Source organism: Mobula birostris, chromosome 18 (genome assembly GCF_030028105.1).
Source record: "Mobula birostris isolate sMobBir1 chromosome 18, sMobBir1.hap1, whole genome shotgun sequence".
NCBI lineage: Eukaryota > Metazoa > Chordata > Chondrichthyes > Myliobatiformes > Myliobatidae > Mobula > Mobula birostris.
The window spans coordinates 67,235,308-67,262,142 of record NC_092387.1 but is presented as its reverse complement, the minus strand read 5'-3'; the positions used below and the strand labels follow the sequence as shown (position 1 = coordinate 67,262,142).

General features: G+C 45.8%; 1 protein-coding gene across 3 annotated transcripts in view; it reads left to right on the top strand.

Moving 5' to 3' along the window:
- zswim8 (zinc finger, SWIM-type containing 8) overlaps window positions 1-26,835 on the top strand; it is a 186,559-nt gene that overhangs the window by 157,349 nt on the left and 2,375 nt on the right. The window contains exons 19-26 of one of the 3 annotated variants that reach the window (XM_072282862.1): window positions 68-290; window positions 1,688-1,977; window positions 3,682-3,905; window positions 7,406-7,900; window positions 9,070-9,247; window positions 15,226-15,399; window positions 22,504-22,626; window positions 24,996-25,174. In XM_072282862.1, the coding sequence (XP_072138963.1) occupies window positions 68-290; window positions 1,688-1,977; window positions 3,682-3,905; window positions 7,406-7,900; window positions 9,070-9,247; window positions 15,226-15,399; window positions 22,504-22,626; window positions 24,996-25,174 (1,886 nt within the window). Of the gene's footprint in view, window positions 1-67; window positions 291-1,687; window positions 1,978-3,681; window positions 3,906-7,405; window positions 7,901-9,069; window positions 9,248-15,225; window positions 15,400-16,739; window positions 17,059-22,503; window positions 22,627-24,995; window positions 25,175-26,835 lie in introns of those variants that run through there. The other 2 variants (XM_072282863.1, XM_072282864.1) reach the window with 2 other exon arrangements.

Sequence of the window (26,835 nt, the reverse complement as noted above, 5' to 3'; positions counted from 1 at the left end):
GGGGGCAGTGACCAGAGTGAAGGTTTGATGAGGCTGACAGTTGTGTTTTCTCTCTGTGCTGTGGTAGGAATGGCCAGCATTGACAGCAGTGCTCCAGAAACCACCTCGGACAGCTCGCCGACGCTCAGCCGCAGACCCCTGCGCGGAGGCTGGACGGCTGCGTCCTGGGGCAGGGGACAGGACAGCGACAGCATCAGTAGCTCATCCAGCGACTCCCTCGGATCGTCCTCGTCCAGCGGCAGTCGGAGGGCCAGTGGGGGTGCCCGGACCAAGAGCACCGACGTTGGGAGGTAGTGGCAACATTGCTGACATTTGTCTTTTTTCCAGGCTTGGCGTCAAACTGCATAGAATGTAGAACACGGGGTGAAGAGCAGGATGTAGACCAAAGAACACAGTATGTCGAATGTGGAAGGTAGAACATAGAACGTTGAACTTTGCGAACAAACCATAGTACATGGAGCACAGAAGGTAGAACAGGAACAGGGATAGGCCTGTCTCAGCTCTAATCTCCACACTGCTGCATGTTTACCGCTTGAATTTTCACTCATCCACCTTCTCCCTCTCGCACGCAGCTTGTTAAGTCTCACTAAGCTTCCACTCACCCAGTTTTTGGGAATAGTTCAGGGAGGAGTTGATGCACTTTATAAGAGAACAGCCCAGAAATACTGACCCTCCTCGCCCATGACAAACATGTGATTGCTGCTCCCAGCCGCCCGTGGCACATGCATGATTGCTCTCCCAAACATGGCACCCGTGTGATCATGCTCCCACCCATACACAGACGTGATCGCCATCCCAACCATGGCACCCACATGATTGCCTCCCAACCATGACAGATGTGATCACCCATTCACCCAGGGCACACGCATGATCGCAGCACACATGTGGTAGTCCTTCCCACCCACGTGCTTGATCACCCCTTCTCACTACGGTCCATGTATTGGTCAGGAAATAGGAAATTCTCGGGTTTTTTTTTGAAATGGTGATAGGTTGAAAGGTGCCGATGTCGTTCCGGAGCTGGGGAACCCTTTGTACACAGATCACTGAATGTGTGGGCTCAGGAAGCAGGTGAACATTTAATGTGAGAGGATTTCAGTGCAGGAGAAACACTGCAAATATACAGCATTCTGGTCAGAGTGCAGCTGGGGCACCATCTCTTTCTTGTAGAAATTTTTGGCATAGGATGAGGCCATACTGCCCATGTTGTCCATGCTGAATAAGTAGATTTTAATCTCACTGCACAACTGTTGTCTCACAGTCTCGTACTTTGGGGATTCCACAAGTACATGAATACACCCCTCAGCAGCTTGCATCTCCACAGTCTGCTCCCAGCTTTTTCAAAGGTTTCCATCTCAAAATCCTGGGCATTTACCCAGTTGCAGCTGGGTTCAATTCCCATCACTGTCTGTAAGGAGTTTGTATGTTCTCCCCATAACTGTGTGGGTTTCCTCTGGGTGCTCTGGTTTCCTCCCACAGTCCAAAGACTTACGGGTTAGTGGGTTAATTGACCACATGGGTGTAATTTGGTGGTGTGGGCTCATTGGGCCAGAGGGGTCTGTATTCCTCCCTGGCCCATTTTAGGATACAACTCTCGATCTCCTGCATTGTGGGGGACGCTTATTGACCTCTCCGTAGACTTTGCACTCTGTGTGATAATTTGCAGTTGGACTCTTTACTACTGTTCCAGGTACAAAGGCAGGCGGCCTGAAAGCCACGCTCCGCACGTGCCTAATCAGCCATCTGAGGCAGCAGCCCATTTCTACTTTGAATTGGCAAAGACGGTTCTCATCAAAGCGGGAGGCAACAGCAGCACGTCCATCTTTACTCACCCCTCGGCCAGTGGCGGCCACCAGGGACCCCACCGCAATCTCCACCTGTGCGCCTTCGAGATTGGACTCTACGCGCTGGGCTTGCACAACTTTGTCTCACCAAACTGGCTCTCGAGGACCTATTCTTCGCATGTCTCCTGGATAACAGGTTTGCCAAAAGTCCCTGCTCTTGATTTTGGTCTCTCTAGAGCTCAGGCCAGATATTTTCCTGTATGCTTAATGCCTTCTGTCTCATCTGTGCCCCGTCGTGTGTGTGTGCGCGCGCACTGTTGAATCCTGGTTACAAACACTACGACTGTGGCTCACTATACTGTATATTGGACTCTGTATATCACACAGAACAGAACCTTAAAATTACACCATCTTGTATTAACCATTTCTGCCTTGGGATAAAGGCGCTGGATATCTACTCTATCAATGCCTCTTATCATCTTGTACACCTGTATCAAGTCGCCTGTCATTCCCCTTTGCTTGAAAGAGAAAGGCCCTGGCTTGTTCAGCCTATCCTTATAAAACATGCTCTCATATCTCGCCAGCATCCTGATAAATTTCCTCTCCTCTGCCCCCTCTCGAAAGCTTCCACATTCTTCCTATAATGGGGGTGGGGGGAATCAGAACTGAGCACAGTACTCTCAGTGGTCAAAGTTCAAAGTCGGAAGTACATTTATCAGACATCCCACTCTGCAAAAACTCATTTCAGGGAGGTAGCACCATCAATTTGCAGGAGACTTCCGGGAGAGGTGGGATGTCTGCAATAGGGTAGCTCCTTAGCAGCTAGCCAGCTAGTTTAAATAACGTTAGCTATGCTAATGAACGAATGACACCTGTTAAACTCACCTCAACATGTCTTTTACAGTCTTAACCCACCATAGGCAATGGAAAAGTCACTGTTGCAAACAGTGCAGCGAGCAACACTTGCATTATTTTTGACCCCTATTAGGCAGGGGTACACTTTAGGGTAGTCTGGGGTGACGTACGTTTTATATTTTTTTTTTGGAACAGTCTGCCATGGTGCGCGCACACGCTCGCGTGCGCGCGCGCTCTCTCTCTCTCTCTCTCTCTCTCGCTTTCTCTGTCGCTTGCTTTCTCTCTCGTGCTCTCGCTTTTTCTCACTCGCTCTCAAAAAAATTGATTTCCGTGATATTGTATATAATTTGCGGGCATCAGGGAGCCACTATTAATATGCGGGAGAGTCCTGGAACTTCTGGGAGAGGTGGGATGTCTGATTTATTATCAGATATGTGTGCTTTATAGAGTCTTGAGATTCTTCTCCTTACAGGCAGCCACAAAATAAAGAAACCCTAAAAGAACCCATTGAAAAAAGACCATCAAACACCCAATACAGGAATCGTATACTCCACTCTATTTAGGCCTTTCAATACTCGGCAGGTTTCAATCAGACTCCCCTCTCATTCTCCTAAACTCCCCTCTCATTCTCCTAAACTCCAGTGAGTACAGGCACAGAGCAAATGAAAGAATCAGCCAACAGAAATTTCTCCCTCACTCCTGGACACTGGAGGTCTGGGGTCCTGTTCTGGCACTGGAGGACTGTCTTTGTGGGTGGGAGGGAGGGAGGGAGGAACGGGGCTTGTTTTACGATTGTCGTTTTGTTGCTTGTTGTGTACTGTGTTGTTCTGCTGAGCATTGTGGGGATGCTGTATTGAGTGAATGTGTGGTGACACTTGCGGGCTGTTCTCACCCCCCAGCCATCTCTAGGTTGAGCTGACTGTTAATGCAAATGATGTGGTTCACTGTAGATATGATATCTGAATCTGTAACCATAGTAGAAATGCTTCCACCCCCTCCCCCTCACCCCACCGAAATGGCACTAACTTCTTTTTTATGCGGACAGGCCAAGCCATGGAGATTGGGAGCTCAGCACTGAACATCCTGGTTGAATGTTGGGACGGTCATTTAACTCCTCCCGAAGTAGCTTCTTTGGCAGATCGCGCGTCACGCGCCAGGGACCCCAACATGGTCCGAGCCGCGGCAGAACTGGCATTAAGTTGTCTACCGCACGCTCATGCTCTGAATCCCAATGAAATCCAGCGGGCACTAGTTCAATGCAAGGAGCAGGTACGTGTTGCTGATCACTTTATTGCCATCCGAGTCATTAGCATTCTCATTGCTCTGGATCATACAAATTTAATTTTATTTTATATAAATATCTAAATGTATTTCTTACTGGTACTTATAGCTTTTAAAATTATATATTGCACTGCACTACTGCCTCAGAACCCATGCCAGTGATGTTAAACCTGATTCTGACTCTAATGTTTGGTTGGTTTCCTGGAGACTTGCTGTCAGCTTGGTGCCGTCCAGAGGAACATTCCACTGAGGAGTTGCACCAAGCCCCCATTATCCCATTCACGTGGTTAAATAAATCTTAGCTTTGTTTTGCAAAAGAATCAAGATTCCTCTGGTATCCTAATTAACATTTCACCTGTAAATGTTTAACAGGAGCTTAAGGTGATGTCAACTTTACTGTGGGAGCTTGGATGCTTTCATGTTGGTGAAATCAATGAGAAGAGACCTTACATAATCGTATAATGATTTGCCCAGTCCTCCTCCTTTCCTCTCCTTCTCCTGCTCCTTGACTTCACTCAACATTCCTCAGCTTCTCTAGTTCTTTGACCTCTCCCCTTTCATCTCCAATTGTCCCACTCTCCATCCATGATCCCACTTTGTAGTACACTCAGACCTCGCATAACACTACCCCGTGTAGCGCTGATTTGTTACATTGTGGTTATTCCATTCTTTATTGAAATTTGTTTAAATGACAAAAATTCATTCTAAACAACACTTAAAACTTCTCGAGTGGCTGCCATTGCAGTAAACATTAAATCAGCCAGTGAGAGTGCTTGACATATGCTCTGAGCTACTCACAGCCAATCATGTATTAGCTCACACTCTGCTTCCCCTGCATGTGTAAACATTCTTGCTCCCTCGCCAATTTATTCTATTTTTTCCACCCATAATGTCTGGAAAACAGCCTGCAACTTGCAGTGAGGGTAGTACATCTAAGATGTCTAGGAAAAGCACTGGCATGGATGTGTAACTGCAAGTGATACGGTGTTCAGAAGGTGGTGAGTGTCAGGATGATGTTGGTGCTTCTCTGAAATTGGCTACATCGATGATCAGAACAATTATAAAAAATGCAGACAACATGAAAGCTTCTGCAACGATAACCTCAAAGTTATCATCAATGAAGGTGACTTGTTCAAGGAACCATTTACTTGAAAAATGGAAAATGTACTAAATATATGGGTAGATGATCAAACACAACAAAACATGCCCCTAAGCCAGCTGATAATAATGGAAAAAGCAAGAAGCAGCTTCTAACATATTCAAGAAGATAAGGAAGATATCTTGATACCCTCCACAGTCAGCAGAGGTTGGAATGATAGATTTAAACAGTGCTGTAACCTCCACAGCATATGCATCTCTGGTGAAGTGGCCAGTGCAGACAGCAAGGCAGCCCAGGATATTCCTGAAACACTGAAGGCCATGATTGAAAAGGACAATTATCCTTTGTCTTCAGTATGGATGAAACAAGCCTATTTTGGAAAAGAATGCCTTCTCGTACTTTCATCTTACCAGAAGAGAAATGAGCATCTGGATTCAAGGCTGCTAAGGACCAATTAACTCTCTTGCTAGGAAGCAATGCAAAAGGTGACTTTAAGTTAAAGCCTATGATTGTGTATCTCTCTGACCACAAGCAACAAAAGGCATTTTAAAGTCTATCAGTGATTTGGAAATCAAACAAGAAAGTCTGGGTGATGATTGATGTTTTCCAAAATTGGTTTGTTTCACATTTTTGTCCAACAGTGAAGTGGTATTGTGAAGAACATGACCTTAAACCTAAAGCGTTATTGGTGCTTGGTAATGCTCCAGGCCACCCTGAGAATTTTGACATGCTTTGGACCTGCGTTCCTGTAGAAGTGGTTTACCTTCCATCCAACACCACTTCATTATTCCAACCAATGGATCAAGGAGTAATATTGAATTTTAAAGCCTACCACCTTCGTCACACATTCAAGCACCTTGTAGAGGAAAACGGTCAAGGCTAACAATCCTCAGGCAATTTTGGAAAATCTACATCATCATGAAAGCTGGAGACAATATCAGAGCAGCTTGGGATGGAGTAAACTCAAACTGCGTGAATGGAGTGTGGAAGAAGCTACGAGCAGAAGCACACACCAACATCCTAGGGTTTCAGGCGGAACCACGCATCCAGAACATCACTGAACTGGCCAGTGAAGTGGGATTAGAGAATGCTAGTGATGGCAGTGTTGCTGCATTCTCATGGTGAGAGTCTGAATAATGAAGAGCTTCGAGAATTGGCAGAGCAATACATCCTGAGTGAATCTGAGGACACAGATTGAGAAGAGGAAAGACCAGCAAGAAAACTCATCACAGAATTCCTCAGCACTGGCATCACCACGATCACATAAATTATGACCTTGACTGGGAATGAAGGAATAAAGCTCGATACGATTTCCTGCTACCAAGAACTGCTTCATGAGAGGAAACTTAAGAAAAGACAGTCAAATCTCGACGCCTACTTGAAGAAGAAGCCAAAGTTAGAGGACTCACAGCCTGGTCCCTCCTCTGAGAGGTAACCACCACTCGCTTCCCCCCACTGCTGCTCTGTTGATGTATAGGTTTGGCCTATTTACATGTTGGTCACTCCATGGATTACTGTGTATACATAAAATAATATATCATATATCTCAGGTTTGATTTTTTAAAAATCAGGCACACGTCCATTTACGTAATGTTATAATGACCCCACATAGCGCACCACCTCCAAGGAACACATCCTCAGTGTTAAGCAGAGTCTGAGTGTATTTCAAACTGTGTGCCTGGCTCTGTCACTTAAAGGCAAATGATGATATCTCCCAAGAGTTTAAACATCGTCTCCCTCGTGTTCATGAGTGGCATTTGTGTATTGCCCACAGGTGGTTAGTGCTCCCTCAGTTATAGTGTGCTGACACTGAGGAGATGTGGATCACACTCAAACCCGACGTGTTCTTGTACAGCTACACTGAGGGTTGTATGTGTCTGAGTGTGAGTGTCCGTGCGTGTGTCTGAGTGTGTGTCTGTGAGTGTATGAGTTTGTGTGGCTGAATGTGAGTATGTGTTTGTGCTTGTGTCTGAGTGTGTGTTTGTGCATGTATGTCTAAGTGTGTTTGTGCATGTGTCTGAGTGTAAGTGTGTGTATGTCTGAGTGTGTATGTGTGTGTGTGTGTGTCTGTGTATGAGTGTGTGCGTGTCTGAATGTGAGTGTGTGTGTCTGTGTCTGAGTGTGAGTGTATGAGTGTGTATGCCTGTGTGTGTATGTCTGAATGTGAGTGTGTTTGTGTGTCTGTGCCTGAGTGTGAATGTGTGTTTGTGTCTGTGCCTGAGTATGAGTGTGTGTTTGTGTGTGAGTGTGATTGAATGTCTGAGTGTGTATGTGTGTGTATGTCTGTGAGTGTGTGTGTGTGTGTCTGAGTGTGATTCTGTGTGTCTGAGTGTGTACTCAGTGACTTGCTACTGTCCATTCCATCCTGTTTCTCTTCCTGCTGCCCTAGGACAACACCATGCTGGAGAAGGCGTGCATGGCAGTGGAGGAGGCAGCCAAGGGTGGAGGCGTCTACCCTGAGGTGCTCTTTGAGGTGGCTCACCAGTGGTACTGGCTGTACGAGCAGACGACAGGCGGCTCTCAGCAGCGGGAGATGTCGACCATCGGTGGCCGCGGCACGCACGAGGCAGGGAGGGGCGTGGTGGAACACTCGGCGCTGAACGAGGGACCGGCCACTGTCACTGTGGCTGCCACCGTGACGGCCACCGCCGTGGTGCCGGTGATCACTGTGGGGTCCACTATGTACCAGCAACACACCATCGCCGGGACAGCCATCGCCCATCCCCATGCACAGGTCTTCCCCTCCAGCCCCGCCATGACTCATCCCTACACCACCATTCAAACCCACATCCCGTCCGTCTGCAACGCCGCCTACCTCGGACATCCCATCCAGCACGTCCCACGACCTGCCATCTTCCCCGTCGCCGGAGCAGCCTACCCACAGGTACACCCGTACAGTGCCGAGAACTCCGCGGAGTTGGGGAGGCTCGTGTAAAAACGGCCGCGTGGTTCTCAGACAGGCGGTAGTTAGGCTCCAAGGCAGGACTCCACGCGAATATGCATGTCTGGATTCCAGAAATACTGAAGCAAAAAGGTCAGAGATTTCGAGATACAGCACATCGTGGACCGAGGGGCCTATACTGTTCTATATTCTGTGTTAGAATCCCTAGTGTCCTTTGTTCTGTCTGTTTTGCACAGAAGTGGGTTTTTTTTCTATATAAGGAGTGGTGCGTGCGAGGGGCACGCTGCCAGGCTGGTGGTGGATGCAGATACATTAAGGACATTTAAGAAAGACTTGAGCACATGGAAGACTGCGTGGGAGGAAAGAGTTAGACTAAACTTAGAGTAGGTTGAAAGATCAGTACAACATTGTGGGCCGAGGGGCCTGTACTGTACTGTTCTGTACTCAGTGGTCACTTTATTAGGAACAGGAGTGGAACCTGTGTGCTCTTCTGCTGCTGTAGCCTGTCCACTTCAAGGTTCAACAAGCTGTGCATTCAGAGATGCTCTTTTGAACATCACTGTTGTAATGTGATTATTTGAGTTACCGTCACGTTCCTGTCAGTTTGAACTAGTCTGTCCATTCTCCTCTGACCTCTCACATTAACAAGGTGTTTTCGCCCACAGAACTGCCACTCACTGGATTTTTTTTTTTGTTTTTTGCACCATTCTTTGTAAACTCTAGAGACTGTTGTGTGTGAAAATCCCAGGAAATCAGCAGTTTCTGAAATACTCAAACCACCCCATCTGGCACCAACAACCATTCCATGGTCAAAGTCACTTAGATCACATTTTTTTCCCATTCTGATGTTTGGTCTGAACAACAACTGAACCTCTTGACCACGTCTGCTGAGGTCTGCCTAATAAAGTGACCATTGAGTGTGTACCTTCCTCTCCTATTGCCCTCCGTCCTTCAGCAAATCATCTTTCAGTTTTTCCCCTTAAAGCCCAGCTCCAATGTTAAAGGCAGAGCAATTTCCAGACTCAGGCTTTTGCTTACTGTCCCCCTCACTGGGTGTTGAACACTGTGGTCCAAAGTGAACTCGTGCTGCCGAGGATTGGAGGGTGTCGGAAATGGGCCGTGCACTTGTTTACTGTGTGTTCTGTGTCTAGGGCATGCACCCCGCATTCATTGGAGCTCAGTATCCTTACACTGTTGCAACCACAACCCACCCGGCCATGGCAGCTCCACCCGTCACCTTCGCAGGGGTTCCTGTGCCCCCCATGTCACCAATGGCCGTGCACCCCTACCAGTCTGACCCGAGCCTGCCTCTGACGTCGACCGTAGCAGGTACAGGAAGGTTTTCAAATGTTGTTGGTGTGTTTCCGTGGTGCTTTGTGCTTGACTCCACAAAGTTCAAGTTTGAGTTTATTGTCATTCAACCTTGCACATGTATACAGCTAAACAAAACAAAATTCCTCTAGGACAAAGGTGCTAAATGCAGCACGTAGTTCACATACAGTAGATAAAATATTATTAACACAGTAGTATTAATAGTAATAAAAATGCTCTGTAGATGTAAAAGTTGACGTGAAGTGCACAGACAACATGTCGTTAAATATACAAGAGGATAACAGTGACGGATCAGCATACAGGAGGGAGCTGAGTGGTATCCTAACAACAACCTCTCGCTCAATGTCAGCAAGACCGAGGAGCTGATTATTGACCTCAGGAGGAGGAAACTGGAGGTCGATGAGCCAATCCTCACCGGGGATCAGCGGTGGAGAGGGTCAGTTACTTAAATTGCTGGGTGTTATTATTTCAGAGGACCTGTCCTGGGCCCAGCACAAAGAAAGCCCCCACGTTCTGCAGTTAGCGGAGATTCAGCATGACATCTAAACCTTTGACAGATTTCTGTTGTGGTGGAGAGTGTTTTGACTAGCTGCATCACATCCTGATGTGGAAACGCCAAAGCTCTTGAACAGAAAATCCTACAAAAAGTAGTGGATGCAGCTTGGCCATCACAGCTAAAGCCCCTCCACCACTGAGCACATCTACTTGAAATGCTGTTGCAGGAAAGCAGCATCTATCATCAGGGACCCCACCACCCAGCACATGCTTTTTTCTCACTGCTGCCACCAGGAAGGAGGTACAGGAGCCTCAGGACCCACACCACCAGGTTCAGGAACAGTTATCACCCCTCAGCTATCAGGCTCCTGAACCTGAGGGGATAACTTCACAAGTTCACTGAAAGGTTTCTACATTCTACAGATTTACTTTCAAGGACTCATCATCTCATGTTCTTGATATTTATTGCTTGCTTGCTCTTTTATTTATTTAGTTAGTTAGCTAGTTATCTATTTATGTATGTATGTATTATTTCTTTCTTTTCGTATTTGCCCAATTTGCTGTCTTTTGAACACTGGTTAAATGCCCAAGTTGGTGACGTCTTTCATTGATTCTATTATGGGTATTATTCGATGGATTTATTGAAAATGCCCAGAAGAAAATGAATCTCAGGGTTGTATATGGAGACACATATGCACTTTGATAATAAATTTAAAGGTTCATTTGTTATCAAAGTATGCAACTTTGAAATTATTCTTCTCCAGGTAGCCACAAAAACAAGTAAGAAAATTTACTTTGAACTTTTAAGTTTAATGCTACTGACACTGTCATAAATAATGTGTACTGGCTGGTAGCAGGGTGTTCAGAAGACTCACAGTCTCACAAGAAGATGCTGTTACCCAGCCTACCAATCCTTGTTCTCATACTGCAGTACCTTCTGCCTGATGGTGGGAGGTCAGACAGATTGTGGGACAGGTAGAGAGATCCTGGACAATGCTGAGGACTCTCTAATTCTGGCCTTCTGGCTCTGTTTGGGACTAAGTGGGGATTTCAGCAATTCATAGTTGGGTACACCACGGAAACAGTCGCTTCGACCCAACTCATCTGTGCTAACCAAGATGCCCACCTACACTAGCCCCATTTTCCCGTGTTTGCCCCGTATCCCTTTAACCGTTTCCTATCCATGTTCCCAACCAAATGATGCTTTTTTTCCCCATTCTCACAATAATGGAAATATCGAGGCACTAACGTTTTCTCTGGCGCATCAGAGTCTGAGGGGGCCTGGTGGAAGTTAAAGTAAATTTATTATCAAGGTACATACTGTATATGTCACCCTGAATTCATTTTCTTGAGGGCATTCAGTGTAGAACAAAGAAATACAATAGAATCAATGAAAAACTATACAAAGATGGGCCAAGTGCAAAAAGCAACAAATTGTGCAGATACAAAAGGAAAAACAAAATAACAAATAATACTGAGAACACGAGTTATAGAATCTTTGAAAATGGGTCTGTAGGTTGTGGGATCAGTTCAGTGTTGAGATGAAGTTATCCTCTCCGGTTCAGGAACCTGATGGTTGACTGTTCCTGGACCCAGTGGTGCCTGGGACCCAAGACTCTGGTATCTTTTTCCCAATGGCAGCAGAGAGAGGAGAGCATGGTCTCGATGGTGTGGCTCTTTAATGATGGATGCTGCTTTCCTGCAACAGCGCTCCATGTAGACGTGCTCAACGATGGAGAAAGAGAGCTGGTAGAACTTTAAAAAGTTATGAGAAGCTTAGATAGAACAGACAGTCAGTTTCTTTTAATTCTAGAGTTGATTGATTTTAATTCATTTGTAACTTAGATGTCATTCTAAATAAGTCAGATGTTATTTTAAATGTAGTCATTGTGTTTTTCATAATTGAATTGCCAGTTTGCTACTTTGCACTGAATGGATTAACACTGTAATCTTGTTGTCCTCAACAATGATAATAAAGCTCTAACATATTAATCATTTTCCCACTTTAGAAGTTTCAAATACTAGAGGAGATAGGTTAAGGTGAGAGAGGGAAGGTTCAAAGAAGATGTGTGGAGCAAGTTTTTTTTTACACAGAGAGTGTTTGGTGATAAAGGACAGGCTGCAAGGATGGTGGTGAAAGCAAACACAAAGCTCTAAGTTAGAAGGAACATACAGGGAATGGAGGAATATGGATCATTTGCAAGCAGAGATTTGATTTAATTTATCTTCACTTTGGGCACAGCAGTAATGTAAAAACTCATCTGATTCAGTGCCATCCTAGAGCTATGGATGAGTCCACACCTGCCCGAGCACACTCCTCAGTTAGGGGCTGGAGTGTCCACATCTGGTTTTGCAGAGGGAATTTGTCCCTTTCTCCCTGCTGGTTTATTGTGTGACAGCTGCTCCCTCTGCTGGGTGAACAATCACAGTGCGAGCAGAGGTCTCTGCTCTGTCATACTCAAAATACACACTTCAATGATTTTGTAAAGGCTTTGCTTCTGATATTCTTCTGTAGCTATTGAAAATATTGTAATAATTTCCATTTAACTGTCAAAGTGAATACGATCAGGATCTGAAAGTGTAGGATTAAATAAGTATTAATACACACTAAATCCTTTCTCCCCCATCACGTCCCAGCTTCTGACTTCATCCTCCCTTCCCCACCCATCTGGTCTCACTGTTCATCTTCCAGCTTGTACTCGTTCCTCTTTTTCCCCCACCCCCAGCCCCTCATTATTCCGGTCTCATCTCTCCCTTCCTTTCCAGTTCTGATGAAGGGTCTCGGCCCGAAACATCAACTGTTTATTCATTTTTGTAGATGCTGCCTGGCCTGCATTTTGTGTGTGTTAAACACAAGAGATCCTGCAGATGCTGGGGATCCAGAGCAATGTGCACAAAATGCTGGAGGAACTCAGCAGGTCAGGCAGCATCTATGGAGAACAAACATTCGACGTTTTGGGCCAAGACCCTTCATCAGGACTGGAAAGGAAGGGGGAAGATGCCAGAATAAAAGATAAACTGAGAACAATGCTGGTTCCACTGAAGCGATTGGGAGAAGTTTGGATGAGTAGGTGGATGGGAGGTGTATGGAGGCTATTGTCCACATGCCAGTCGATGTGACGAGGCAGAATAACAATTTGGTATGGACTAGATGGGCAGAAGAGCCTGTTTCTAGGCTGTAGTGCTCTATGTCTCTAGAGCACTATTCAACACCCCTGCGAAGGTAGACCGAGTCCCAAGTGAAGGCTGGATCACACCATTGAAGTTTGACCCTGATTCTTGGTCACTGGTACTCAGCAAAGGACTAAGCTATTGTCTATGGACTCACTAATTTCTCAGCTTATTTACTAACTGGTTGCTGGTTGGTTGGTTTGCGCCCCTCATGATGGGCTGGAACACAAACCCTGAAATTCCCAGTCCTTCCCAGACGTCACTGTGTCACTCACGCTAGAGGCGGCCTGGAGGAGCCAGCATCAGGTTTAATATCACTGACATGTCCTGAGATTGTTTTATGGCAGCAGTACAGTGCAGTACTTAAAGACACTATAATTACAATAAGAATTGTATGGTATATTAAAAAATTAAGTAGTGCAGAAGAAGAGCAAAATAATGAGGTAGCTTACTTGGGTTTATTGCCGATTGAGAAATTGGATGGCAGAAGGGAAGAAGCTGTTCCTAAAACATTGAGTGTGTGTCTTTGGGCTGCTGTATCTCCTCCCTGATGGCACCAAATGGAAGAGAGCATGGCCTGTGTGATGGGGGTCCTTAATGATGAATGCCACCTTTCTGAGGCATAACCTTTTGAAGATGTCTTTGATGGTGGGGAGGCTGCTGCCCACGATGGAGCTGGCTGAGTTTGAAACCTGTTTCAACTTTTTCCGATCCTGTGCAGTGGTCCCCCCACACCAGGCAGTGATGCAACCAGCTAGAATGCTCTCCACAGTACATCTGTAGAAATTTGTGAGAGACATACCGTACGGAATCCCCTCCCACACTTAATGAAATACAGCCATCGTGATTGCATCAATATGTTGGGCCCAGGATTGATCTTCAGAGATATTGACACCCATGAACTTGAAGCTGCTCACCCTTTGCACTGCTGACCCCTCAGCTGGTGTGTGTCTGAATCGCAATCAAACTCACCAAAATTCTGATATTTGGCTCTAATGATTAATGACCGACCTACCTACTGCTCATTACACTGCTGGTGTTTAGGACAGCAATGAAGGTCCTCCGTCTCTGGTGGTGTTTGAGGCTTCTTTCATCATGTCAGTAGCTCCGTTTTCACTACTGTCAGTCACGCGAGTCCCAGACAGAAACTCAGGAATACTGTCACACTCAGAGGAAGGATTCTTCTTTACTGTCTCCATAACAGTTTTGTTTTACCAGTCAGGGTTGTTAGCCGTGAGCTGAACCCCTGAACCTGGAGGACTGGTGGACCACTCTTAGTCTGGCCTCTACCCTTTGACCTGTTTGGCATGGGTGACCCTACCAAGAGCCAAAACACAAAGCCCTGACTCCAGCCAGCATAGCTCTCTAGTCATAGAGGCACGCAGCCTGAAAACCACGACAAGGTTGAGGTCCTCTTGGAGGAGTAATTAATGAGCAATGCATTAAAGCAAGTTCCTGTATCTCCAGTTACCCTAATGCATTGTCCATCCTTCCAATAATGTTGGGGCTGTGTAGGTCAGACACTGATGAACATACAGGGTAGGGGACGGAGAGTAGCCCAAAATGTGTCAAATCCCTCAACATTGCTCCAGTGTCCTTGGCTCAGTTCTTAGAGTAGCTGACCTCAGTAAAGGGTTAAAAGTAGTCCTCTTGCCTAAGAGAAGTTAATTCGTGTAAATAATCTACAATTCCCTCCTCTCACCTTTACTCAGACCTACTACCCTGTCTCAAATCAGCTGATCCACCACCAATATTTGCTGGAAATACTCCGCTTCCCTTCACCTTTATTCAGTGGACCTCCTTTTCCCCAAACCTGCCAGATGTCACTCGACATACATACAGGACATTAAATTGATGGGAAGATTTAAGACCAGAGCAGTTCCCATTAACCTCACGTAAGACAGTTTTTTCTTTAAATTTGAAATTATAGAAATAAAATCGAGTAGAAATACACAAATGAGCAAAGTGAAGAATTTGTCCCACTTTTTCTAAAACTGAAGGACAGTTTTTCCCAACGGCTATAGAAAGATAGCAGGAGATGGAATAATTCATCAGTCTCTTAGTCATATGATTGCCCAATCACTAAATTCCAATTAATGAATCTTTGTGCCCACTTAATGAATGTGTGGTACATTATCAGCTGAGCACTTGCACTTTTAGTGTTACACCAGAATTACTTGTGAATGAAATTCTTAAGCTGGTTAATTCATTCTCCCCCCCCTTCTTCCTCTCCCACCTTCCTCCCCCCTCCCCCCCCACCTCTGCCCCTCCACTCCCCTCCCCTTCCCTCACTATGCTCTCTTTCCCAGTTGCCAGCGTACAGGCTGGAACTACTTTCCAAGCTGTTCAAGGAGCATCCATACCGAGCCTAACAACGCAAGGACCCTCAATAGTCACGCCGACATTCCCTACCGAAGATGAACAGCATTCACAGCCAGTCAGTCCACAGGGGTTGCACTACTTGCATTCAGCGTACAGAGTTGGTGAGTGCACAAGTGTGTAGATCAAGTTTTCCGTGGCACAAGGGTATTGACAGTGCTTTGTAGCCACTGAAGTACTTTGAGACGATTTCAAATAGAGGAACATACCAGCTGATGTGTAGGTGAATTTTGGAATATGGGGAGGAGTTGATGGGATGTGGGGAGAAGTGTAAATGGGTGTTCGTTGGTCAGCAGCTGCTTGTTCTCACACAGCAAGCCTCCAAGGTCATACAGTCAATGTTCTACAACATAGGAAGAAGCCCTTTGGCCCACTGATCCATGATGACTAAGGTTCTCATGGAAACAGGCCCTTTGGCCCACTGGTCCATGTTGACCAAGGTTCCCTTGGAAACAGGCCCTTTGGCCCACTGGTCCATGTTGACCAAGGTTCCCTTGGAAACAGGCCCTTTGGCCCACTGGTCCATGCTGACCAAGGTTCCCATGGAAACAGGCCCTTTGGCCCACTGGTCCATGCTGACCAAGGTTCCCATGGAAACAGGCCCTTTGGCCCACTGGTCCATGCTGACCAAGGTTCCCATGGAAACAGGCCCTTCGGCCTACTGATCCATGTTGACCAAGGATCCCAACTAAACTAGCACTTTTTGAATGGTGTTAAAAAGTCCCAACTGCTTCCTCTGGTAGTTCGTTCCATGTACTGAGCACACTTGCTAAACTAATCCCATTTGGCCATATTTGACCCATATCCAATTGGGGGAGAGTGAGTCCCATTTGGCCCATTAAATTAGGAGAAAATGAGTCCCATCTGCCCAAAATGGAGGAAATCAAGTCCTATTTGCCTGCATTTGGTCCATGTCATATTAGGGGGAAACGAATCCCGTTTGTCTGCATTTGCCCATTTGAGATTGGGTGAAAATGAGTCTGATTTGCCCACACTTGCCCCATATCAGACTACGAATCCCATCTGTCCACATCTGGTCCACATCAGACCGAGGGAAAATGAGTTCTATTTGCTTACATTTGGTCCATATCCAATTGGGGAAAATAAGTCCCATTTTCCTGCATTTGACACATACCAGACTGGGAGAAAATGAAACCTATTTGCCTGTATTTGGTCCATATCCCTTTAAACCAGCCTATCGATCTACCAGTGCCACCATCTACTATCCATCTACTTGTCCAAATGTCTTATAAGTGTTGTTGATGCACCTGCCTGAACCATTTCCTCTGGCAGCTCATTGCATTTACTGACCACCTTCTGGGTGCAAATGATGCCCTTCAGGCTCTCAGTAAATCTCTCCCTTCTCACCTTAAATCTATGCCCTCTAGTTCTTGGTCCTAACCATGGGGAAAAACAACTGTATCTATTTTATTTATTTATTTAGAGATACAGCACGGTCACAGTTCCTTCCAGCCCATCGAGCCTGCACCACCCAATCACACCACGTAACCAATTAAGCTACCAACGGTACATCTTTGGACTGTGAGAGGAAACTGGAGCATCTGGAGGAAACCCATGTGGTCACGTGGAGAACGTACAAACTCTTTACAGACAATGGTGTATTTGAGCCCGGGTCACTCTTGCTGTAATAGTGTTATGCTAACCGCTACACTACCAGGCCACCCCTATGGTGTCTGTCAACAGTTAATATACAGTATTGTTGAATGCTGGGTGATTGGATCATTGCCAGAGCACTAGTGAGAACTCCTCTGCATACCTTCAAGGAAATGCTGTGTGATCTTTCCTACATCCCTGGGGGAAGGGGGGCTCAGTTTAATGTGTCACTTTTAAAATGGCACCTTTGCCAGTGCATCACTCTCTCCACACTGCACTGGGACACCAATTAAGATTGTTTGCCTGGGTTACTGATGCGAGACTTGACCCTCCACACTGCACTGGGGAACCAGGTAAGATTGTTTGCCTGGGTAACTGATGCGAGCCTTTATCTCCTCCTCCTCTCATTGGTAGGATCACGTTGGCATGGCCAACACCTGAGAGTTGGACTGACTGCTCCACCTGCTACCAAGATGGGTCTAATGTGACTGCCTCTTCCCTGGTCCTTTAGAAACATGGTGTTGGCTTTACCCATTCTTGTCATCCTTGGCATCCCCTTCCAGCTTTCGTAATCCCCATAAAATATAAATTACTTGGATAAGGAAGTGGACGGGTGGATTAGTAAGTTTGTAGATGACATGAAGGTTGGTGGAGTTATGTATGGTGCAGAAGGTTGGCGAAGGTTACAAAAGGACATTGATAGGATGCAGAGCCGGGCAGGGAAGTGGCAGATGGAGTTCAATATGGAGAAATGTGAAATGGTACACTTTGGAAGGTGGAATCTGAAGGCAGAATGGGGGGTTAATAGCAGTGTGGAGGAACGGTTGGATTTGGGTTCCACGATCATAGTTCCCTCAAAGTTACTGTGAAAGTTGACACGGTGGTTAAGAAGAGTACTTCCCTTCACTGGTTAGGTGACTGTGTTCAAGGGCCGAGCGGTAATGTTGCAGCTCTATAAAATCTTGGTTAGACCACACTTGGAGAGCTGTGTTCAGTTCTGATCACCTCATTATAGAAAGAATATGGAAGCTTTAGAGAGGGTGCAGAGATTTGCCAGGACACTACCTGGATTGAGAGCATGTCTTTTGAGGAAAAATTGAATAAACTAGGGACTTGCTGTTTGGAGCGAGGAAGGAGGAGAAGTGATTTGATAGCGGTTTAGAAGATGATGTGCCACGTAGATCCCTCCAAGTTGAGGGATTCCAGAGAGTCACCACCTTCTAAGTGAATAAATCTCTCCTCATATCAATCCTTAATGCTCTACACATTCTGAGGCTGTGATTTCTTCTTCTGTACTCCCCTTCCGATCCACCCTGTCCAGCTGTCTGTTCACTTGATGACTGCATTCTCTTGATAGCAAGAATATCATTTTTATTTCTTTGGAAAGGATGCCGATAACTGTACACAATCTAGCTGATGTTGTCTCACCCAGTGTCCAATATACATGGAGGAAGACACCTTTACTCTTGTATTCAGATCCTCTTGCAATAAAGGTCAATGTATAATTTGCCTGCTGCCACTGTCTGTTAGCTTTCAGTGATGTGTGTACAAGGGTACCAGATCCTCTCGAACCATCCCATCCTCTCAGTGTAACAATGCTCAGTGTTCCTGTGTTGATAACCTCATACTTTAGAGATACAGCACGGTAACTGGCCCTTCTGACCCAGTGAGCCCACGCTATCCAACTATACCCATGTGACCAATTAACCTACTGACCTGTATGTCTTGGGAATGTGGAGGAAACCGGAGGACCCGGAGAAAACTCGAGCTGTCATGGGGAGAACGTGCTTACAGGCAGAGGCGGGAAATGAACCTGGATCATTGGCATTGTAATAGTGTTCTGCTGACCGCTCTGTGGGAGCTACGTATCTATTGTCTGTCTGTCTGTATTGTATTTCTGTTGTATGTTTTTGGGTTACGGTAATTTGTCACATGGGTTGGGGGTGTGGTCGATGCAAGTGTGTATAGTTATGTATTCACACTTTGACCTAGTTAGTTAGTTTCATTTCCTCGATAGCTACACTGCTCTAATTTTGGAATGCTTCTCTCATTGCTCTTGTCACTCATCCAGCCTCTCCAGCTCCCTGTGAAGCCTCTACACCCTCATTGCTGTTCCTGCTGTCCATTGGATCCCTGTCCTTGCTGTGGCTTTCTACAGGTGGCAACAACCAGAGGCTACAGCAGGAGTTGGTGTTGTCTGCCTGCGATCTCCCCCTCACCAAACTCTATTAGCTCTCTCCCCCCCCGCCCACACTTTATCTCCATAATCCCACTAATCTTTTCCTTTAATTTAGTGATTCAGAACACAGGCCTTTTGGCCCAACTCATCCATGCCAACCAAGGTGCCCACCTAAGCAAGTTCTGTTAGCCAGCACGTGTTCCATATCCCTCGAAACCCAAGCCTAAATCTAAACGAATTTTCTTGTATGTTTTGATGTACATGTGAAAAATAAAACCAATCTTTAATCTTTATTCATGTATTTATCCAAATGTCTTTTAAATGTCATTATTGTGCCTGTCTCAACTACTTTCTCTGGTAGCTTGTTCCATATGTCCAGCACCTTCTCGTTTAGAAGTTGCCCTCTCAGCTTAAGTCTGTGCCCTCTAGTTTTTGATTGCCTTTCCCTGAGGAAAAAGACTGTGTGCATTCATCCTATCTATTCCCCCGCTTCATGATTTTATAACCCTCTATATTATCCCTGTCTCTGACCTTCCAAGGAATAAAGTCCTAGTCCAATCTCTCCCGGTAACTCAGGCCCTCAAGTTCAAGCAACATCCTGGTAAATCTTCTTTACTCTCTCTAGTTAAATGGTGTCTCTCATTATCTTCATTGGCTCTGCCCCACCTCCCCAAGCCCATAGGTCTTTTTGTTTGATCTGAACAGAAACACTGAATCTGCTCCCTCAGCTGCCCTTGTCTTGTTTGCCCTGCATGTCGATCCAGACCCACAGTGCTGGTTGACTCTGGGAGGGAAATCAAAACCTCACAACACAAAGTCCTGATAAAGTTGTTTATTTCCCTTCTGCAGATGCTGCCTGACATGCTGAGTTCCAACAGTATTTCGTGTCTGTTGCTCTGGGCTTCCAACATCTGCAGTATTTCTTGTGCTCAAAATTTTGGAAGGTCACCTTGGGTTACCATGGGGTATTAAATACTGGCTTTGCAAGACATGATCTCATCCTTTATGTTTGAAAAATAAATCCCTTGCAGTAAAGAACAGGAATTCTGCAGATGCTGGAAATCCAAGCAACACACATTAAAGTTGCTGGTGAACGCAGCAGGCCGGGCAGCATCCCTAGGAAGAGGTACAGTCGACGTTTCAGGCCGAGACCCTTCGTCAGGAGTAACTGAAGGAACTCTTCCTTCAGTTAGTCCTGACGAAGGGTCTCGGCCTGAAACGTCGACTGTACCTCTTCCTAGGGATGCTGCCCGGCCTGCTGCGTTCACCAGTAATTTTGATGTGTGTCCCTTGCAGTAAAGGCTAACATACCATTTGTATAATGAGAGTTCTGCATCTAACAGCGCTGCAGGTGTGTGTGGGTACGCAGATAAGTGGTAGCCACGTCAATGAGTGTTAAGGGATTCCATGAGGATCACAGGGATTTTGAGGAGGACCGGAGTGTTTATTTATCCTCCCTTACTGCCTTTAACAGTGCTATTAGACCATAAAACATAGCAGAATTAGGCCATTCAGCCCATCAAGTCTGCTCCTCATTCAATCATGTCTGATTCAGGGCATCATGGTAGCAGTGCTAATACAGATTGGGGAATTCCCGAGTTCAGAGTTCAAATCCAGTGCCGTCTGTAAGGAGTTTGTATGTTGTTCCCCCATGAACTGTGTGAGTATCCTCAGGGTCCTCCCACATTCTAAAGATCTACCTATGTTCTAAAGCAGGATCATGTTCATTGTAAATTGTCCTGATTAGGCTAGTGTTAAAAAGGTGAGTTGTTGGGCTGTGCAGTGCGATTGGACAGGCCTGTTCCACACTGTATCTCTAAATATTAAAAAAATAAATGGTTGATGTTCCCTCTCTATCCCATTCCCTTGCCTTCTCCACATAACCTTTGACACCCCCCCTCATTGCTCAATAACTTAGTCTCCACACTCACCTGTGGCAAAAAATTCCAGATTCACTACTCTCTAGTTAAAAGAATTTCTCCTCATCTCTGTTCTAAAGGGGCATCTCTCTATTCTGACGCTGTGCCCTCTGGTCCTAGACTTCTCCTCTACAGGAAACACCCTTTACATCCACTCTGTCTAGGCCTTTCAATAGTCCACCCCTCCGCCCCCCCATTCTTCTAAACTCCGGTGAGTACAGGCCCAGAGCCATCAACGCCTCTTCATACATTAGCCGTTTCATTCCCAAGATGAGTATTGGATTCCAGGTCACTGGTGGTGTGAGGCACCAGCTTTATCAGTGGTGCCACCTGTAGGTGCAGTATATGGATCTCATTAGCCCAGCAAGCTTTCAGAGAGAGGGGCAAATGGGGAGATGGCAATAGGAAGAGTTCAGAGGATGTAGATAAAGCCAGCTGATTGAGCATGAATGTTGTGCTAAGCAGCTTGAATCTTCACTGTAAATAATTTGTATTACTTCATGGGGCACCACATTGGAGTACCGGTTAGCATAACACTGTTACAGCTCGGGGCGTCCGAGTTCAATTCCACCATCCTCTAAGGAGTCTGCATGTTCTCCCCATGGACCATGGGGTTTTCTCCGGGTGCCCTGGTTTCCTCCCACAGTCCAAAGACATATTGTTTTGTAGGTTAATTGGTCATTGTAAACCGTCCTGTTGTTAGGTAGGGTTAAATGGGTGGGTTGCTGGGCTGTGCAGCTGGAAAGGGGGAAGGCTTGTTCTGTACTGTTTCTCTAAATAAATCAAACAAACTAAACTGTTAACCCACTTAGAACTGGTTGCTAGTGATGGAGACACAAGAGACTGCAGATGCAGGAATCTGAAAAACTTTCGAAAAATCTGGAGGAATTCAGTGTGTCCAGATGGAAATGAAGAATCAACACTGTGGGCCGTGCCCCTTCACCTGGATCATTTCCCTCCACAGATGCTGCCTGTCCCGCTAAATTCCTCCAGCATCTTGTGTGTGGCTGCAGGTGATCCACGGTGTGATTACATTAATGTGGTTGTGGATGATTAGCAGATGGAGGCCATCACTGCTCACCTCTAGAAAGGCCTCATGAGATAATGTGAATTTTTTCTTGTTTTTTTAATGAGTTTTATTTTATCAGTTGCAAAGTGGTTTTTTTTCCTATTCTCCATTCTGGCTCCCCTCTCACCCTTATTACTCAGTGCCTATCACCTCCCTCCTTCCTTCCTTTCTCCTGTAGTCCACTCACCTGTCCAATTCCACCTCCTTCAGCCCTTTACCTCTTCCACTTGTCACCTTCCAGCTTCTCACTTTTTCCCTCACCTGTCACCTGCCATCTTGTACTCCTTCTCCCTACACCTTCTTATTCTGGCTTCTGCCCCGTTCCTTCCCAGTCCTGATGAAGGCTCCTGGCCGGAAATGTTGACTGTTCATTTCCAGCATCTGCAGAATCCCCAGTGAGTTAAATTAGCCTGCTTGCTCTTCACAGGAATGTTGGCTTTGGAAATGCTTGGAAGAAGAGCTCACAACGATCACCCGAACAATTACTTCTCTCGAAGCCCACCCTACACAGAGGACGTCAAGTGGCTTCTAGGATTAGCAACAAGACTGGGTAAGGGTTTCTGAACCAACTCGGGTTGACTCCTCTGGCATTAAACAATAAAACCAAAATAAAAAGTTTGAGATTCAAAGTCCAACAGCATAGAATGTAATTAACCCATTGGAGGCAGTGAAAGAATGTCTTGTGTTTGTGTGTGATGAGGAATGATGGTTGATAAGAACACTGGGGGGGCTCATTCCTCCTTTAAGTAGAAGGGAGAAAGTGAGGGGGGAGACAGGGTGCTGCCATAGTTGGATCAGAGTCGGGTTTATTTTCATATTGTATATTGTCGTATATAGAACATCACAACACAGTAAAGGCCCTTTGGCCCACAAAGTTGTGCCAACCTTATAACCTATACTCTTAAGTTCAATCTAACCTTTCACTCCCACATAGCCCTCCATTTTTCTATCATCGATGTGCCTATCTAAGAGTTTCTAAAATCTCCCTGATGTACTGCCTCTACCACCAGCCCTAGCAGGTTGTAAAGATCTTACCTCTGACATCTCCCCTACACTTTCCTTAAAGCACCTTAAAATCATGCCCCCTTATATTAGCCATTTCTGCTGTTGGGAAAAGTCTAGCTGTCCTCTTGATCCATGCCTCTTCTCATCTTACATAGTTCTATGAAGTCACTTCTCATCCTCCTCCACCCTCGATCACTCAGTCTACCTTTATACATGCCCTGTAGTTCAGGCAACATCCTGGGAAAGACAGTGTGATGGGTCATGAAAATTGTTGTCTCGCAGTAGCAGTACAGGGCAAGACATAAAATTATAATGAATTGCAAAATAAATAAATTTCGCAAAAAAAAAGATAAGGTAGTGTTCACGGACCAGTCAGAAATTTGATGACAAGAGCAGAAAAAGCTACTTCATTGAGTGTGTGTCTTCCGGTTCCTGTACCTTCTCCCTGCTGGTAGAAATGAGAAGAGGGCATGTCCCAGATGGCGAGGGTCCTTAGGCATATGGATCCTACCACCTTGAGGCACCACTTGTTTAAACTATGGTCATGGCTTTGGAACAGAGAGGCCAGGTGAAGATTTAGTCAAGGCATACAAGATTTTGAGAGATTGGGTGGGTAGGAGAGCGAAAAGACCGATAGGAACAGTGATAGAAAGTTGCCATCCAGTTTGGAGTTTGCCACCAGAAAAGCAGGGTGCACTGAAGCAATTAATATCTTTGATTTAAAACTGCGCTTGGAAGTGTTCCTAGAATACCGTCACCCACCAGTCTACGAACCAAGGGTTGGGAAGTGTGATGTTTACCCAGTCAGCACTGGCTCACGTAGATAATGACTTCAGTGAACTCTGAGATTCTAATGCCCACTCCAATTTAGTGAAAAACGTTGTGTGGTTCTTTAACCGGAAGTCAGAGAGAGGCCTCTAATTTAAGGTGTAATCTGGAAAACCATGCCCTGACAATGCAGTAGTTCCTAGCTTCCACACTGTAATCTTGGACATGATTAAATGTTTTGGTTGAGTGATGGGGATGTGGCAAGCTAGCATTTGAGTCAGACAAATGTGTGTGTGTGTGTGAAGTGTACAGTTATAGGACTTGAATTTGGGGGTATTTTAGTTTTGCACTTACTGCCACAACAGTTGAGCTTTCCTGATGACTACCCATTTTAATACCAATCCCCATTCCAACATGTTGGCTCATGACCTCCTCCTCTGTCATGATGGGGCCACACTCAGGTTAGAGGAGCAAAACCTCAGATTCTGTCTGGTTAGCCTCCAACCTGACAGCATGAACATTGATTTCTCCAACTTCTAGTAATTTCTCTTCCCCCTCCCCTTCCCTCTTCTTTCATTCCACACTGTAGCACCCCTCTCCTCATCTGCCTGTCACCTCTCATGGAGCCCCTGCTCCTCCCCTTTCTTCCATGGACAACTCTCCTGTCCAATCAGATTCCTTCTTCAGCTCTTCACCTCTTCCACCCATCACCTCCCAGCTCTTTCTTTCATCTCCCACCTTCAAACCCTGGCTAGATCCACCCCTCCCCCCCCCCCCACCGGCTGGATTGGAATCCGCTCCCCCCCCCACCCCCGGGCTGGATCTCCCACCCACCCACCTTCCTGCTTCAGATGGTTTCACCTGCCGGCTTGTACTGTTCTGATGAAGGTTTGTCAGTCTGAAACATCGACTCTGCAGGTGCTACCTTACTGACGGAGTATTTCTAACAACTTCTTGTTTTGAAGAATTACAACATCGACAGGAGGTTCCGTTTGAACTAAATGATGAGAAATACTAAGATTGTAAAACATTACTTGCTCAGTGTAGCAGTGATCCAGTTACCGTAACTTCCTCTGTCCCGTTGAGACGGTTTGATGTTCCAGTTGAGAACTCTGAGCAGTGACCCATTGTCTCTTGTGCTTCCAGGTGTGAACTATGTCTATCAGTTCTGCATGGGTGCAGCCAAAGGAGTCTTGAGTCCATTTGTCTTGCAGGAGATCATTATGGAAGCATTACAGCGCTTAAACCCTGCTCACATACATACTCACCTACGGACGCCAGCGTTCCACCAGCTCGTTCAGCGATGCCAGCAAGCATACATGCAGGTAAATTTTTTTAAAAACTAGGTAATCAGTTGACAAGCCAGTGTTTTGTGATTTTACACATGCGGTGTTGAGGTGTGAAGACTTAAGCTGACAGGGTTCATGGTGCACTAGGTTGCAAGCACCATTTTGAAGGCATTGTTTTCCCCATTGCCTAAACCTTTTTCTGAAGACACTTTTCTCCAGAGATCAGTGCGGCCTGCGTCACTGTGTGAATTCAAGTCCGAGAGAGATGTATCGTTGCACTTTGGGAGGTCGAGGGTTATTGGTGGGAAACCATCAGAAAAGTTGTATTAGACATTTGGTGAGGCCTAGTTTGGGGTATTGGGTGCAGTTCTGGTCACCTGCTTACAGAAAAGATATCAATAACATTGAAAGAGTGTTGAGAAAACGTTGCTGGGACTCGCAGGCCTGAGTTATAGGGAATAGATTAAGATCTATTATTTCCTGGAGTGTAGGAGAATGGATGGAAATTTGTTAAAGTAAACAAAATTATAAGGGTTATAGACAGGATAACTAAAAACTGAATGATGTTTGGTGAGACTAGAACTAGAGGTCATGGGTTAAGTGTGAAAGGTAAAATGTTTAAGGGGAACACGAGGGAGAACTTATTCACTGGAGGGTGGTGTGAATGAAAAACAAGCTGCCAGCACAAGTGGTGGATGTGGGTTTGATTTAAACTTTTAAGGGGAATTCGGACAGGTGCGTGGATTGGAGGGGTATGGTCCTGATGGGACCAGGCAGAATACGTCGGAAGGGCCAAGGGGCCTGTTTCTGTTCTGTGATGCTCTATGGCTCCAGGAAATTAGAGCTAAGACTCGATAGTAAATGTCAGAGCTGCTCACGGCTCCTGATGCTCTCACAGTTTTCCTAATTGGGATTTTGTTAGGGCAGGTAGGTAGAACCAGAGAGTCAGGTTGTGTGTAGAACAGACGTTGGAGATGCAGAGGGAAGTTGTCCAGAATTTGTTTTGTGCATTGTGTTGCCTGGTGGAAGCAGATCTAATAATGTTGACAGCAGAACTGGACAAATGTTTTGAAAGGAACATTAGAAATTGAGGCTTTATAAGGCATTTATGAGGCTTTATCTAGCAGAGGTAATTGAATCTCATTTTCAAAGCCCCTGTATAGATGCACTTGGCCAAATGGTCTTTTGTACGGTATGGTTCATTTCTTGCCATGGTTCATGCTTTTGACATCCTTGCTTTACCAGCGAGCTTGCATTTAAGGTGAGAGGGGTTGTTCAAAGGAGATGTGGGGGCAAGTGTTTTTTTTTACACAGTGGTGGGGGCCTCAAACGCAGTAGAGGCAGATACATTGGAGATGTTTAGCTAGGCACATGAATGGGAGGATATGGATATTGTGTAGGCAGAAGAGATTAATTTAGTTGAGCATTTGATTATTAATTTAATCCGCACAACATTGTGGACTTAAGGGCCTGTGCTCTATGGACCAGTAATTTTGCTAATTCGCTGCGACCTGGTGAGGAGGGCTGATTGTTGACCCTTTGTACCTGGGAGCAGGCTGCCATGGTAACGTAGTGGTTAGCGCACACTATTACAGCCCAGGGCATCAAGAGTTTGGAGCTCAATTTCCAGCATCCTCTTTGTGACCATGTGGGTTTCCTCCCATGGTCCAAAGATGTACAGGTTCATTGGTCATTGT